The sequence below is a fragment of the Ptychodera flava genome, chromosome 7 (assembly GCF_041260155.1).
Source record: "Ptychodera flava strain L36383 chromosome 7, AS_Pfla_20210202, whole genome shotgun sequence".
NCBI lineage: Eukaryota > Metazoa > Hemichordata > Enteropneusta > Ptychoderidae > Ptychodera > Ptychodera flava.
In genome coordinates this window covers 45,516,290-45,533,954 of record NC_091934.1, presented here as the reverse complement: position 1 = coordinate 45,533,954, position 17,665 = coordinate 45,516,290, and the positions used below count along the sequence as shown (strand labels likewise).

The 17,665-nt window shown below is 35.8% G+C and overlaps 1 protein-coding gene across 1 annotated transcript in view; it reads right to left on the bottom strand.

Moving 5' to 3' along the window:
- Positions 1–1,012: 1,012 nt before the first annotated feature.
- LOC139137677 (cation-dependent mannose-6-phosphate receptor-like) overlaps positions 1,013–17,665 on the bottom strand; it is a 37,845-nt gene continuing 21,192 nt past the window's right edge. The window contains exons 2-6 of the mRNA XM_070705893.1: positions 14,119–14,288; positions 9,249–9,358; positions 7,737–7,867; positions 6,599–6,725; positions 1,013–6,094 (exon numbers count right to left, since the gene is read on the bottom strand). Coding sequence (XP_070561994.1) covers positions 5,966–6,094; positions 6,599–6,725; positions 7,737–7,867; positions 9,249–9,358; positions 14,119–14,288 — 667 coding nt within the window. The 3' untranslated portion in view covers positions 1,013–5,965. The remainder of the gene's footprint in view (positions 6,095–6,598; positions 6,726–7,736; positions 7,868–9,248; positions 9,359–14,118; positions 14,289–17,665) is intronic.

Below are 17,665 nucleotides of genomic sequence, written 5' to 3'. Positions count from 1 at the left end.
ACTAGGCTGTAATCTGTATTTGAATAATTGCTATGGAACCACCAGATGGTGCTGGCAGTTCTGTGGGAAGCAGTCCAGTGATTGCCCACCAACATCATTCATGCAAAACTGCCTAAATATGCAAATACTGCAGATCAATTTGTTCAATACGGGATCCTTTTGGGTGGTCTTGGGTCTGCTGTTTAAGCCTTTGATTTCTGACTTGCTGATGACCCATGACACTGTGCACAGATGACATCTACAGAGAGTTCTACATGTCAAGCTTTGAAACACTCTCTTGGTACTAGCTTTATAGCTATGCAATGGCAGGAAGTTTTACATTAAGACATTTTCAATATTTTGTTTATGTTGAGGTAATTTTTTTTAAAACTATTATTTATTAGCTACAATAGTGGAAATTATTACTTCCTCCAAATTGACATCTGATGGCTACCTGATGATTTCAATGTGAAATGTACAATGATATTTGTAATTGACATCTCAGGACTCCCAAAAAGTTACTCACAATTACTCACAATTGTGAGTAGTAATGTACCGTTTTTGAAAATTACTGGCACCTTTGTATTATGTCATCATTCATGTATTGGAGAGTAGACAAATGAGTGAAATATTTTTGGGAGTTAAAAAAATTGTAATCAGTGAATGTTACATATTGCTTTATTTACAGCGATACTACAGACAAAATATGATCGGACGATCACACACAGGTACAGATGGTTGGACCATTAGAATAATGAAACTTTTTTATTAAAATATTGACAAGTTGGTATAGAAAGCAAGTTTTTTCCCTAAAATTCCACTTTTTTCTGTTGCTAGCCGTGTGAACATTTTTGCCAATCATGAAGGATAGGAAATTTTTCAGCAACTTTTACACAGAGGAATAATCTATTTTTGACCAAGAACTTGCAAGACATTGTGGTTGATCCCTCAATGAAAGTCTCAATGTACAGAGGTAGAATTACCAGGCACGGACATCATGAAATTCACCAAAAAATACAATATCACAAATAAATTCATGAACCAGCAGTTTTTTTATTCCAAGGTAATAAATCTTCCATATGAGAAAGTCAACCAATAATTACAACAATAATCATCAAAACCTCCAAATAATCTTATAAAATATTATTTTAGAATTGTACTTTCATTGAAATTTCCCATCATGCAGCATTCACAACAATTTCATCTTGATTTTGAGAATACCCTCATAGCAAATCAACATGGCAAAAGACATTCTTGTGTATACTGTTAGAGACCATAAAAAATTAACAGATTGTATGGCAAAATGATTAATTAATCATTGATTGCATAACAATAGAGATTTAGAAAGCCCAAGCCTTATTAAACCTTTCTGTTCAAGAATTGTACCATACACCATCTGAATAAAGTTTGCATTGAACATGCACATATTACAATTCTAGCTATTCTCTAAAAGGACATGCTATTTCTGAAGGAAAGACTACTACATTTTTTCTGGGAAGAAGTGATTTCTAGCGGCAAGACTGCACGGCTAAACATTTAACATGCATACAACATTTATTGAATCAAAATATGGAATGATTAATAAACTAACAGAGACACCTGACTGATGCTGTCCATTGCATAGACAAACTACATAGTTCAAAGGTCATACCATTTCAACGTCTTTTTAAGGATATCAAAAAATCGCATGCAGGAATTGAAAATTATTGACATTTTTATTTTTTACAATATTTGGATAGCCCATGCAAAATTTTGCAGTCACTATGACAACCCAGTAAATATAGTAAAGATAAGTTTGCAGTTTAAAGGTCAACATCTGCGGCCAAAACTATTAAATTATTACTGATTTGATTATTTACATGTGGATATTTGAAGATACTGCACTTCCATTACTATGGAACATGAGTGTACGTATCATTTACTACCATATGTTATGTTTCTATACCGGTATTAACCCTATGCACCCTGCCCCCCTGGTACCCTATGACATCATGCGGACATTTATGTCCGAGCCGGGTTCACAGGGTTAACACTCAAAATGACACTAGCACAATTACAATCTGAAAGAATCTCTTCATAGAGAAATACAATAAAATTCTGTTGAAATCGGCAACTGTTCGAAATGATGTATGTATGAAAAGTTCTGAGTTGTTTTCTTGACCGTCAAAACAGAAATTAAGTTGCCAATTGGTAACTTCCTTCTATTTATCTGGAAATACATAAATCCTTAACTTATCTTTTAAAATGATTTGTGAGAAGGTACTTGCAGTTTGTGATGGATACCAACTCAATAAATACAACTAGTCAGCTTTTGAATTGTAAAATCTTGGTAGCTGTACAGTAATACCTGATCACGTGGAATTACTCATGAATGATTAAGTCTTTTCAAAATATTTCTGTAAAATAAAGTTTTCTTTGAAAATGTTTTCCATGTTTTAAACTTGCACTTTAGAAGGCTTGCACAATTGAAGCCTACACAAATATGTTGACGACTTTTTATAACGTTCATCTTTGAATTATGTATAAGCATGTGAAGTATATCAGTGGAGCAAAGAAATATATACAAACAGTTCAATGTCACCATAGAGACAGATGCTATCTGTCATCATTCTGATATGTATCCAAAGCAAGATACATGTTGTCATAGTGCTGAACAAGACACAACATAACTGGGTACAGCTGTGATTAATATCTCTGGCACTAAAGCAATATTTACATTTTGAATTCATGAACTTCATTACTTTACCTTTTGAGGTAAAAGTTAAAACGTGGAATGTTAGGCAAGCAGAGTCCTTTTCAGTCTGGTTCCCTGACCCATTTCCCCGGTAGAGGGCGTGGGGGAAATATAGGGTCAGGTACCGGGTAGCCATCTTGAACAGAATTTTGTTCAAGATGGGGGAGGTTAGTCACCTGACAGAACATGCTACAACAAATATGGCTGCTACCATGAAAATTCGACTAGATCAGAATTATGTTCGAACACTGGTATCCGAACCAAAAACATTGGCACACGAGACGGGAAACATAAACTGAAAGGATTAATCCAGAAGTAGGGGGAAATAGAGGTGATTGAAGGCTGGCTGTGATATCGCAGCAGTACTTGTTGCGTGTATCGAACACGCTAGGGTCATTGAGGTCATCGCTGACTGTGGCGTGACACTGTGGCTGACCCTATGACCCGAGCACGTTCGATACACGCCACAAGTACTGCTGCGATATCACAGCTAATTGAAAGCAAACTTTGTTGGAACTGTGAACGACGATTGATTTCGATGGATAGAATGGTGTCCGAATTTCGTGAAAAATGCCAGGCATCATGTTGACGTTCTAAAAGTATCAAGAGGTGTGCTAAATCACAGTGGCTAAATCATGGAGGTAAAAAGTCTTTCTTTCTACCTCCACGGCTTTGTGGTACAAACAAGAAGTTGGTGTCAAGTGAGCCTGAAAGTGCGAAACCCAAGAAACATGAGAAAAAGTTACAAGTGTTACTTTCATCCAATCACAGCTTGTTTTATTTTAACCTAATAGCGTCCATGTTTACATTAGCCGGTACCTGACCCTATATTTCCCCACGCCCTCTACCGGGGAAATGGGTCAGGGAACCAGACTAAGTCCTTTTAAATTGATCACTATGGAAACAGAACATAAGCTTTTCCTTCAATGGTTCAATGTGGTATTTTTATGACATACAGCAACCCTACAACTGTTAGGGAAGTCATTGGGCAAACAATTATCTGCCTAAATTTAGCTTGTGTTTTTACAAACTTGATATGTCTCTATGTCTTGGCACATATCAATTGAGAATAGGGCTTATTTGTCATGACATCATAATTCCACCATAATATGCAAACATAAACATTTTGTTAGAAATTCTTCTGGAAATCGCTCTTGTGGGAATGGGAGAATTGGTGCTTTGTCACTATGTTGCCATCAGCATTATGATTCAATGATACAACTTTGTTACTTTGTAACAATCAGTGTTATAATTCAAATGATACAAAACTTTGTTACAACCAGTGTTATGATTCAAATGATCAACTTTGTTACTTTGTTACAATCAGTGTTATGATTCAAATGATAAAATTTTGTTACTTTGTTACAATCAGTGTTATGATTCAAATGATAAAACTTTGTTACTTTTTTACCAGCAGTGTTATGATTAAAATGATACAAGTCACATCAAAAGCCTAACTACAAGTTGAAGTTACTGTAGCAAACAGAGTACACATACCCAAAATTTGTCCCATTCTGTTGACAACAGCAAATGTTGCATGCACAATGCTATATAAGTAACAAACTTACTATTGAAATCAACAACAATGACAGGACAATGTATCTTAATTCTTTCAGCACAATGGTTTGACCCAAACCATTTGTTATCAGAGGTGACTGTGGATCTGTAGGATGTTGGGGTGAATTTGGTATATTTATAATAAAAAAAAGGCCAGTTTATACTGAGACTATAACCTAAAATTCATTTGTCTTCAAACCAGAGTGCAAAATGAACATTCAAACCTTCTTGAAAGTTACTATAATCCATCAAAAATATTAAAAACTTTTTGGAAAGGCAGGATTGCTTTTTATGTAAGATTAATGATCACATGTTTTCACAATACTTTCTCAACACAATGAATTAGTGTAGTTACAATCAACACACAAAATCAACAGGCAGATGGTGCCATGCAAATGGTTTGTTCCGAAATAATGACTGTCAGAAAATTGCCCCTGAGATATAACAGTGTATCAGTATCTGTTGTTTTCAAAGTAACCGCCACACAGTACATTAATCAAACACCTTGGCTACATACAAGCATCACAAAAAATTATTTTTAAAAGTACTCTTCCACTTAGAATTCAACTTAAGAATTGGTATTAATTCACAAGAAATGATTCGTTAATTTTGTTTGGAAGTTTCAAACATACTGTACTCTCAGACAATATGTATCTGACATTTTACAACTTTGACAAATGATTAAAACTATCTGTTCATAAATGAAATAAATCGGAAGGTGAAAACCTGCTCTAAATGCTTTGCCATTCTTTCAGGAGGTATAAAAAATACATTGTATGAATGTATTTTATGTTAAATGCATTCATACGCAAATGATGCATCTTTGTACTGACCTTTGACCTCAAAGGGTCATGCAACAATATATCTCATGTTCAAAGATAAAGTAGGTTAATGTGTAATTCTGTCACATTTTGCTTAATGCGTGTCAGGTCTGAGACTCAAACTGTGCACAGTCAATATTCATAACTTACAGCTATATTCAAAACTAACATTCATATTTCACATGGGGAAATGTTGAAATAAAAATACTGATTGAACAAAACTTCTGAAAATGGGCCATAGACATCAATTAAAAGTCAACCTCTGTACAGTTGATTATGGAAGCTTGATAGCAAAAGCCATGGTTACACAGAAATCACTGAGATGAAACAGTTGGTCATCAAGATGTGTACATCACCACGGTGACAACTAGCTAACCTGGTGCCGAACTATCAGCCATGTTGACCATCAGCCACCATGTGCTAGCTATCAGCCATGTTAAGCCAGTTACCATGGTGCCAGCAACCAAACATGTTAATTGCCACTTACCATGGTGATGACAGGCAACCAACCATGTTGACCATTAGCCAACATGGTGCTAGCCATCAGCAATGTTGACAGCCAGTCACCATGGTGCTAGCAACCAACCATGTTGACAGCCACTCACCGTAGTGCTAGCAACCAACCATGTTGACAGCCAGCCACCATGGTGCTAGCAACCAACCATGTTGACAGCCAGCCACCATGGTGCTGGCAACCAACCATGTTGACAGCCAGCCACCATGGTGCTGGCAACCATGTTGATGGTCAGCAACCATGTTGATGGTCAGCAACCATGATGTTAGCTACTGACAATGAAGACATCAGCGACCATGGTATATTATGAAATCAAATGTACAAATAAAATAGCTTGTAAGAATTACAAAACTTAATATTCTACATTGGTAAAAGATGGTCATCTCTTTCATCTTCTTCGTCCATATCTGCAAGCTGATCATCACCAATGCCTTTGTATGTTTTTGGCTGACCCTTTGGTGTGTTCCTAAACACAAAATCGGTACCATCCTGTGGTGGAGTGAATAGAACACCAATGATTACTGCCAAAAGGATTGTGATAAAGTTTAGTAACTCATTTTTTTCATCAATCTTTACACTACTCAATTGAAGGTAGTCCTTTGCAAACTTATATCAAAACAGACTGATTAATTTGATAATACTTTTTAAGAAAAATCAACAACGAACATCTTGTACATAGTAAATGTCAAAAGACCTAATGAAAGAAAAAGTTTTCACAAACTGTGACTTATAATGTAACATAATTCAATTGATGGAATTTGACCTCTGATCTTGTGATTGAAGAAAATTGACATCCTTCTTTGATTTTTAATAATCCTATTGGTAGAATTAGACCTCCGATCTTGTAATTGAAGGATAGCAACGTTTTACGTTTGATTTTCAATAGAAAAAGGGCGCCCCAAACCTTTTGCAAGCTAAAATGGTGATTGCAATAAAGTAATGACAATGGACTTCACAATGCCATCTACCTAGATAGAAGTGAGATATACTTACAGCGACTAAATTACCAAATTCTCTCCAGAAAGTAATGTTTGGAAATTGTTCCATTCCCTTGGCTCCTAAGACACACCGCTGGTAAAGAACACCACCTAATATATATACAGCAACTAGGACGAAAAATCTGTAAAAACAAAACAAATCAATTATATGAATCATTTGGGCTGAACCACAATAAGGAATGTGTTCATGTGCCATTTAACCCTCTGAGTGTCAAAGTCAATTTTGGTCACCTTTATAAAACATACCCTTGTCAAATTTTTCAAGTTTTTGCCAAAATTTTATTAAAATACTGTAGCCAATAAAATGTGATGTTCATTTGGTCCATAATTATCAAATAAATTTCACAAAAGTTCATAAAAATTGGCAAAATTTGCATTTAAATTTTGGTGGGAAAAATTACAGTACTCAAAGGGTTGAGGGGGATAACAGCACAACCTGGAGGCAGTCCACTAGACAAATTTGGAAAAAGAAAATTAATTTATTTGAATAGGATACAAGGCTTAGTAAATCCTTTGTCTTCATCACATACATTAGTTTGATGATTTATCAGTCAAATTTGAACACCTGGTAAAGTACCATTTTGAATTGAACTAATTTAGAGGCACTCATGGCAAATGAAAGATACAGAGGTGTGGCATATAACACCATTAATTTCGTCTGACTGTCAGGTAAGTTTGCAGACTTGTCATTTCAGCTAAGCTACAGCTTGAAGGCAATCTCCTGGTACAAAGATCAAGGCATGGTGGCAGCCCCTAGGTTCAAAGGTCAAGGTGTCACGACATCATTGTCCCTGGACAATTTACATACTGGTAATACCAGTATACACAAATGGAAATTATAACTTTGCATTTTTCATTTTGCAAAGCAGAAAATGTTGTTTCAAATAGTTTTTCACCACTACTATTTTACAGAATTTATATAGAAATCCAGAAATATTTACCAGCACTTTATATAACAGCATGTTGTAGAAAGACTGAAATAATTTTTTGCAAAAATAAGGTTACAGAATTACAGAATACATACAGTGCTTGAGACCACTTATTCTTAGAAACAAGATTTGCCAAAAAGTCAATTGGAAAGTGATGATTTCAAAGTTTTGACAATTTAAAAAAGAGAAATGAATGATACTTACATAATGCAGATTACTGATCCTACACTGAGACCGGAACTAGAAGTCTCACAGACTACTGAACTTCCAACTTCAAATAAATAATAACATTCAGATGTCTTGTTGTTATTTTCTGCTATTATAGTTGCACTTCCCTGAAATGAGAAAATTCATGTCAGTAACTACCAGTACATGCTATCAGACCTTGACATGTCTATAGTGTTTGTTGAGGTATCATGACAGCTAACCCTTGACATCTTAAACACAGGTATTTTCCACCTGCCAGTTGGAGCTAGGTTACAAAATAGGGCTAGCATAAGTGCACAGAGGGTGTACAAGTGTGTCAAGGGGTGACTATTGTACAACCAGATTTTGAATGTCATCAGATGTTTCTTGTGTCATACACATGTTATCTGTGAAATGCATGTGTAGTTTATTCTATTATATTCCCAGCATTCCTACTAGTCCACAGCATCCACTGTATTGCTGAAATCAAGAGATTAAAGTTTTGTTTCATGTTGATTTTCATAGTATTGGAGAGTGGAGTGAGCAGCTACTAGATATTATTTTGTAGTTCATACACACCGGTAGTCCCAATACACATTTCCAAGATAACACCAATAATGCCAACAGTGGTGTGCTGTGTGTGCTCTGATTTGGCGTAACCCACTGTGGTTGTAATGCAACTTAATCCAGTGGTACTGCAATATTGTCTTGTGGTATTGCAATATTACCTGGTGGTACTGAAACACTATCTAGTGGTATTACAACATTATCTGATGGTATTGCAACATTGTATAGTGGTAGTGCAACACTGTCTAGAGGTATCACAACATTACCTAGTGGTACTGAAGCATTTCTATTGGTATTGGAACATTGTCTAGTGGTACTGCAACATAGAGATAACACAGGGATGGTGGCCATTTTGAATTTCAAATAAATATTGAGTATAAAATTGTTTCTCTAGTACATAACTTTGCATGGTGACCAAAGAGTTTTATTTTTGATTTTATTTTATTTTGATTTTGAAAGAGAATGGTTTAAAGTTTGCTGGAGGAAAGTTTGTACAAAAGTTGAAGTCTTTCATTTTCAAACACAAACTACATGTACCTCAACATTATTTGTATTTGTTTACCAGAACAAATACCTGAATGTTGAAAATAGAATCAAAACTTATAGATATTGTCTTAAATGCTTTTGTGAATTGACTTCTGCCATTTAATACGTCTAAAAAGATATTATCTGGTGTTTACAACAAATTTACATTAATAGCCACCTTGTTTATCACAGCATAAAACACTGTCATATCTACAGTGACATTTAAGTTCGGATAAACTGAAGGACATTTGGAAATCTGAGCAGACCTATTGACAATATCTATCATGAAAATGACTTTGCATTTGCCATGACAATAGATGATACTTACACTTTAACTGTTTAGATCACACTTTGGAAATGCCATGACTACAGATGATACTTACAATTTAACTGTTTAGATCACACTTTGGAAATGCCATGACTACAGATGATACTTACAATTAAATTCTTTGGATCACAGACTAACATTATGACTGCTTTCCTCTTTTCCTTGTTACAGTGACTGGCATATTCCTTGCCGTCCCGATATGTCAGTAGAAGCCAATCAGCTGAAACACAGATGAGACATTCATTTCCTTTGAGAGAGTGACTTCCTTTCATTTTACATTCCTGTATTTCCTGTATAAGACTGAAATCTAATAGCGTATTCAAAATCTGACACAAATAGGGCTGTTTGTGGTTGCTGGTTTGTTACTGAATATAGCTACATGTGCCTGACATTGGACACTGCTGCTAGAAATTCAGACAAATTTTGTCAATGTCGCATGTATGGCTGTTGTTGTAGCTTGTAGTCTGAGCAGATAATATTCTTTTCAAGTGTTCAGGTTAATATTGGCAGTTGCTATAAAATTACTTTCATCATTCTTACACATGTAATGTCCAAAAACGAAATCTAAATTTGTGGATAAAGATTTATTTTTGCATATTAACAAGAGAACAATGATGTCATTTGCAAACAGCCATATTGTGATTAACTCTTTGAGTGCTGTATTTTTTCCCATCAAAATTTTAGTGCAACATTTTACCAATTTTTATGAACTTTTCTGTAATTTTTTTGATAATTTTGGAGCAAATGAACTCAACATTTCATTGGCTACAGTTTTTATCAAAATTTTGGCAAAAATCTGACAAAAATTGATTGAGTTATATTTTCTAAGGGCGACAAAAATTGACTTTGGTGCTCAAAGGGTTAATTAAAGTCTGTTTGAACACGTTGTGAGTGATGGTAACAAAACACACTATATTAGTAAATGACTTTTAACTTTATAACACTCTTAAGTGACAATGGATTATAACTGTGACAATTTCAGTTCCCTTCTTTTACCACCATGGATTAGACCTAACTTCTTATTGTTAACGGTGAGTGTAGTTGACCTGTTCACAGGGAATCAAGAATGGACAGGCTAAGTCAGGCTTTGATCACTTCACCACCTTTCACTTCAGTGCACTTTTTATCAAAAACCTCAGAGATGCTGAGATGGTTTATTTCTATATACCGGTATCATCACAGTATATTGAAGCTCTGGCGTGAAGCGTGAAATAGGAATTTTTCTCCAGCCATAGTGTGTTCACTGCCTGAATTGTCACTTAACCTGTATAAAATATACTACACCATATAACCTTTCAATTCCCAAGCAAAGTAATAATACACTTCAGCAATAAACCATACCTAGCGACATTATACCACGAGATTTTGACAAGTTCATGACATATATGCATGAGTGATAGTGAGTATGGCATGAACTGGTCAAAACCTAGCAGTATGCCCATTGCTGAGATGGTTTATTTCTATATACCGGTATCATCACAGTATATTGAAGCTCTGGCATGAAGCGTGAAATAGGAATTTTTCTCCAGCTGAGACCTTGTGCCTGTTCTGTGCTATAGCGTAAACATGGCAGTTATTTTCACGTCTCAACCAATCAGATCACTTTATTTGCACCATCGATATACTGGTTTGATATAAGTAGGGATCTTACTGGGTAATTACAGATAATAATTTTTGTATAAAGAATGCCAATGCATCAATTGTATGAACAAAGTGTAACCAAGCTGTTCAGGAGATTGGTATAGATGGAGAAACATAGTTTTGTAAATTGAAAAACTGAGTACCTTCATTTTGATCGGAGTGCAATTGTTGTGGCAAACCAATCTTACATACAAATTGCTGTATTTTAAGTCCGCAATGATGACCAGCAAAGCTCACAGTGTCTGTGGACCTTGTTGCTCTGCACACTATGGCGAGTGCACTAACCCTTTGAGTGCCAAATCCATTTTTGTCGTCTTTATGTTACTTACTCCTGTTAATTTTTTTCTCAGATTTTTCCAAAAATTTTGTAAATAAATTGTAGCAAATGAAATAAGATGTCAATATGGTCCAAAATTATCAAAAAATTGCAGAAAAATTCATAAAAATAGTGTCAATGACACTGTCCTCCCATTTTACAGAGATACTAAGTACTAGTACACACATGACATTGCATTCTTACAGGTTGACTAAGAAAATTCCATTGCAAGTCCCAATTAATCTTATACCCCGGCAATATGAAATGCTCCATCTCATAATGACTTTTACACATCTGACAGAAAACAACCCTAGGATCAAGACTATCATGTTTTACAGCAATCCAACAAATACTTTGGGAGAAAATGATTTTTTGACAAAAAATGGGAAAAATTACCCCAAAAATACAAATATGAAAATTTCACCACAATTTGAACAAATCTGACAAAGGCCAACCCTAGGATCATACATACAAGTTTTCGAGGCAATTGGATTAGCGCTTTCAGAAAAGAAGATTTTTTGACAAAAAACAGGAAAATCGCCCGAAAAATACAACTTTGGAAAATTTCACCACAATTAGAAGAAATGTAACTTAAGTCACTATAAAGAGCCTGCATACCAAGTTCCAACCAAATCTGACCAGTGGTTACAGGGTTTTAGCAATTTGCAGGATTTTTCCTTTTTTCCCCTTCATTTGTATATTTTGGACTTTGACATGTTTATTTCAACAAATTCACATTTCCACCCTGGGTGAACCTGTCCACAAATACTAAGATGGTAGCTGCTGCGATTTAGGAGTTTTAATGTGGATGGACATACATCCGCACATGCTAACTAACATACATACATACATACATACATACATACAGACATACAGACAGACATGCATACATTTATTTTTACAGCTTTCAACCTCCAACAGCCGACCAACTTGTCAATATCAGCTTGTTCAACTTGATACTGCTGCTTATAACAATATAAACAAGATTAATTACATTCTAAAACAAGACTTGCTTATCAAGATTTATGTCATAAAAAACAGCATATCTGTCAGGTTATAAAGAATCTTCAGCTGGTTATCTTCATCAGTATTTTCATCCTATTAACCAAGCACATTTTAACTTTCAAATTAACATTGCAAGTAAGTTCTGTTGAATAAGTTGGGCCTGTAGGTACTCAGAGAAAGCACACAGAAGAGACAAATGTTTGCAACTTAAAAAGTTCAAGGTCATCAAAAGCATTATAAGGAATCATGTAACACTTTCATTGCATTATTTACACAGATTGTATAACTGCTATAAATAGCACATGAGGAATCTTACAGCCCGGCTTTACCATAAAAACCCTATCACTTTACCACTCTTTTAATTGACCACTCTATTTTCTCCCTCAAAAAGAAATTTTTTTTATCCTTACCAAGTCAACCATAAATGGAAATTGGAACTTTCTCTATCTCTATTTATTTGACCAACCTATCATGACAAACTATTATGAGCAATTTCTTTTAGATAACATACAGAACACAATATATGACGGTTCAGAATATGTCAAAGTTGGGATTCAGGAAAGTTGCCTTTACATGTTTTAATCCTCCAAGATGGTAAGCATTTCACTATGAATTGTCAAAATAGTTGAACTTTCTAATAATAATTCACTAAAATTATTTTGGCTTTGTTGATTTCCTAATTAATTTAATTATTTAAAATCATATTATTTATTTTTTTCTGGTGTGAATTGATAGGGTTTATACAGTACAAGAGTTACATACAATGTATAGTCAAATTCAGTTAAAACATCAATTACCATCTAACATTGCATCATTCATATAAATAGCACCTCAGCCTGGAACAGCACAATCATAATCTGCTCATTCACACAGGCAGTACTTGACTTTGAATGAATGACCTACTACATTTCACCTGTGTACCAAATTTGAAAGCATGACAAAAAGTACCACAAAATTTGCAAATTTCAGCTTGAGTTCACAGAGTCATCTTCAGGTCACTCCTAGGAACCTGCACACCCAATTAGAAAGTAATGGCATACAGTTTCAAAGAAGATTTTTTAACCAAAAATGGCAAAAATTGCCAAAAATACAAATATGCAAATTTGCCATATTTTGATGCATTCTATTTTGAGTTATCACAAATCACCTGCACGCCAAATTTTTAAACAATCCAACCATTGGTTTAAGAGAAAAACATTTTTTACTAAAATGGCAAAAAAAGAAAGAAAAATATTCATTAAAAATAGAAAGCATCAAATATTGACATCAAATCTATATGTTTAAATGAGTTGGGCCTAAGGTACCTAAAACCCAAATATGACAATGATCAGATGAGTAGTTCCTGAGTTATTGATTTTTGACCATTTTCGCTATTTTTTCTACCTCATTTGCATATCTATGAGACTAAAAAGTTCATTTTAACAACGGCACATCTACACCATATATGGCATCACTACACCAAAAATCAGCTTAATACGTGCAGCAGTTTCGGAGTTTTTGCGTTGGACGGACAGACATCCATACATACATACATACATACATATACATACATACATACATACATACATACATACAGACAGACATCTCACATACAGACTTTTTCCAACCATATAACCTCCCAATTGCCATATATGTATGGCAAATGGGAGGTAAAAATTGGTAAAATGTTGCACATAAAATTTTGGTGGGAAAAATTACAGCTCTCAAAGGGTTAACTGTATGCAAGTCTGAGTTTAGAAACTGTACAGCCAACAGAAACTGCTTGTCTATGAGTGTCAATAGGGGAATATTTTGGTAATTGTTAGATATCAGCAAACCATGAAATAAAACAGTAATCTAACAACTATGATGATGACAATGACTATGATGATGATAATGATGACAATGTATATTATTATAGCTACAACTAATATCATTACTATGCCACTGCACACAAGCAACCACAATACTGTAACAATAATTTGAACTTGATCTTGGTTTTAGTTTGTTTCACCTCTGTATGAACCAATCTTACTTACTCCCTTCCTGTATATGTGTGCTGGTGATCAGTCCCACGTTGACAAGTGACGGTGATGAACTTTTAAGGTCTGACTGCATCACTCCAACATCATCAGTGTCTCCGACACCTGTACAGATTCCGATGTCATATTTGTAGGAATAATCTTTCCCAGAATCTGATACTGATATTCTGTTGAGAGTTTTCAAATGGTAAGAAAATTATTCTGGTTACACTATAGTCTTCCAATAATGGTTTCCTAATTCAATGTATTTTCTTACACGTGGTGTGATATTTAGCATCTTTTAAATATGCAAATCAAATGAGAATGGCTCTTCATTTCGGAGGGTTGACTCTTCAAAGAAGGTTAAATCATTCAGCAGATATCAAATCATCTGATAAGGGTCAAATCATTGTACAAGGGTCAAAAATCATTGCACGGCGGTCAAATTTTATGGGGGTCAAATCATTGTTATCAGAACAGTCATGTCATCTGAGAAGGGTCCATCATCTGAATAGAGTCAAATCACTGCATGAACGTCAAATCATTGCAGAAGGGTCAAATCATTGCAGAACAGTCTCATCATGTGAGACGAGTCAATCATGTGAGTAAGGTCAAATAACCACCATAGGACTTAAAATAACCTTAATATGGTCAAATACCATTGTAAGAACAAGCCATCTAAGAATGATTGCTGTGAAAAAAATTTTGGTAACAATTATTATACTAAAAATAAATTTGAATATTTTCATGGAAATGGCCAGTAACAGCATATAGATTCAAGAAATCTATTATTGAGTTAGTATACGGTAGGTTACTTTGTTGACTGTCCATGCAATGATTTCTGTCAGAAATAGTGTTGATTGCGATTTCAGGTTTGTTACTAAACATAGCTACACATGTGCGACATTGGACAACGCTGCATAAAATTCCAACAAATTTTTTTATTGTATGTGCAGCTATTGTTGCAACTTGTACTCTGAGCCATAAATTCATATGAATAAGTGTGACTTTTAGTGGCCATTGTAACACTAGCAGGTTTTATTTTCGTCGTTTATGCGGAAAATGCAGACAAATATTTATTTATACATATTAATGAGAGTAAGAATGACGTCATTTGCAATCAGTGCTATTAACACGTTCTTTCTATAGAAAGTGAGTCAACTGCAACTGCTATCTGTAAAATAGGAATTCATTCAATGTAAACCATGTATGAACTTTGTTTACAACCACCTTTGTAAACAAATGTTTGTGATTTTGGAACTTAGACACAACCCTGAGCATGCTCTGTGAAAGCAAAGGTCAAGATATGATCATTTTTTCCCTTTTGTGTGATTTCGTTGCTATTGTTGAGTAAAAGTTGTATAGTGTCAGTACAGATAAGACTAAGGCAATTATTAATATTCAGAATGTTGCATTAAAGTTGCAAAGAGCATTTTGTAACAAGGGAAACAGTAATAACAAAATGATGAAAATCTTCTTGTTATATTAAGTATGTAAACGGCAGTAGTGTTGACACTTATTACATTAGACACCCTCATACTGGTTGGAGATGTCCACATTCTGTAAGCCATAATAATAATGAGTTGAGGTGTGGGCAGATATCATGTGATTGTGAAGTTGTTTATACCAGGCATGGCATTGGAAATGGAACATAACTGCTGGAGACTAGCAATGGAACACATTAAACATTCTGTCAGTCTGTTTTCAAAACGCAGCTAAATTTTGAGCCCACTGCAGCATGTCATTGTCAGGCCATTCATACTCCATTCAAAGGATTAACTTATTGACCTGAGTCACAAGTAAGTGTGTTGTACATCATGGAGTGCTTCTGCTTGCATGATAGTACTGAGGAAGCTGTGATATTGCAGCGGTGCTGTAGCGTGCTTGTATCGATTGCACTCGGGTCAAGGAACTTCCCAGAGAACTGCTGCGAGCCACCCCATAAACGTTTTTGGTAGTTTACTACAACACCGATCGGCATCTCTGATTTCGCTTGCAAAATAATGAAATAGGTTAATCTTTGAATTAATCAACCTGTACCTCATTTATCATTGACTAAGACTCGTCTCCTACTTCTGCTAAATATCTTGAGTGTGACAACATGTATTTTTGACTGTTTTTCTGTGAGACGTTGACGGTTCTGCTCAAATTTGAACTTTTGACCACCGACGTATTCACTATACATTTTACACAAGAGGACAACAGTTGCAGAGTCCATCGATGGCCCAGGTCAACAGCTCACAGGAAAGTGGTTGAAAACATATTCTTATTGTCGAGGTAGCTAGCAGGAGTAGAGAATGGGTCATAAATAGATAAAGTGGATACAAGTTGATTTATTCAAAGACTAATACATTTCATTATTTTTCCAGCTATTAAAATCAGCGACACTGATTGGTGTCATAGTAAACTACCGAAATAGTCTATGGGGTGCTCACAGCGGTTCTGTGGTGATGACCCTTGACCCAAGTGCAATCGATACACGCATGCCACAGCACCGCTGCGATATCACACCCAGCACAGAGTGTGTGTGAAGAATGTTTGGCTGCTGGTGATGCTGCCTCTCTACTCGATGAGTGAGGTGGCGTAACCACGGCCAAACACTCATGACATACGTGTAGGAATACCTGTATGGGATCTGGGTACATGATTGTATAGACGCTTTGTACCCCTGGAAGTTTATTTGTCTTGGCAAATATTCCATCGTTACACATTTGAAAATGGAGGTAGCAGAAACCTCCAGGTTTGACATACACAACCAGTTTCTGTCAAATCAGACAATTACTTAGTATACAGTGTTTGCAGAGGGTCTTCGCCTTGGGTGATAAAAAAGACCCCTGTACTACAGTAAGAACAGGACTATCTGTACCACTCAGACTGGCCCCTCCCCTAAAAAGCCGGTGTATATACACGTGGGCCAATGGACTGCATTTACACGACACAGGAAGAGATGCATGCCAACTGACAGCGTTTCTAATTTCCGTTATTGACGGGAAAATCAAGACCTATGTAAACACTGGAAGAAATAAGCCAGTTACTGAAGCAACTTAAAAGTATACATAGCATCAATAATTCGTAAAAATGCGTATATACCACCAGGTACTACACCACAAATCGTATATGTACATCAATTCCATGTACGGGGCCCAGACACTTCGCACCAAAACCACTTCGCCCCACGCCACCTCGTACCAAAACCACTTCGCACCAAAACCACCTCGTCCCAAGCACCACTTCGTCCCATGACACTTCGCCCCAAAGACCACCTCGTCCCAAAACCACTTCGTCCCAAATACCACCTCGTCCCAAAACCACTTCGTCCCAAATACCACCTCGTCCCAAAACCACTTCGCCCCAAATACCGATTCCCGGCGTTATACGGCCTCTAACGCCGGGAACACACCAGACCTGTACGTAGGGCTACACTTCGCCCCAATTTACCACCCGTTCCCAAACACTTCTCCCAAGTATAGGTTAGCCGTGGTGCTGATCAGTCAGTTACGTCTATAGCTTTGTGTTAAATACCAGTCAAGATTCATTTTCGCAGAGTTCTTTCGTGCGTGCGTAA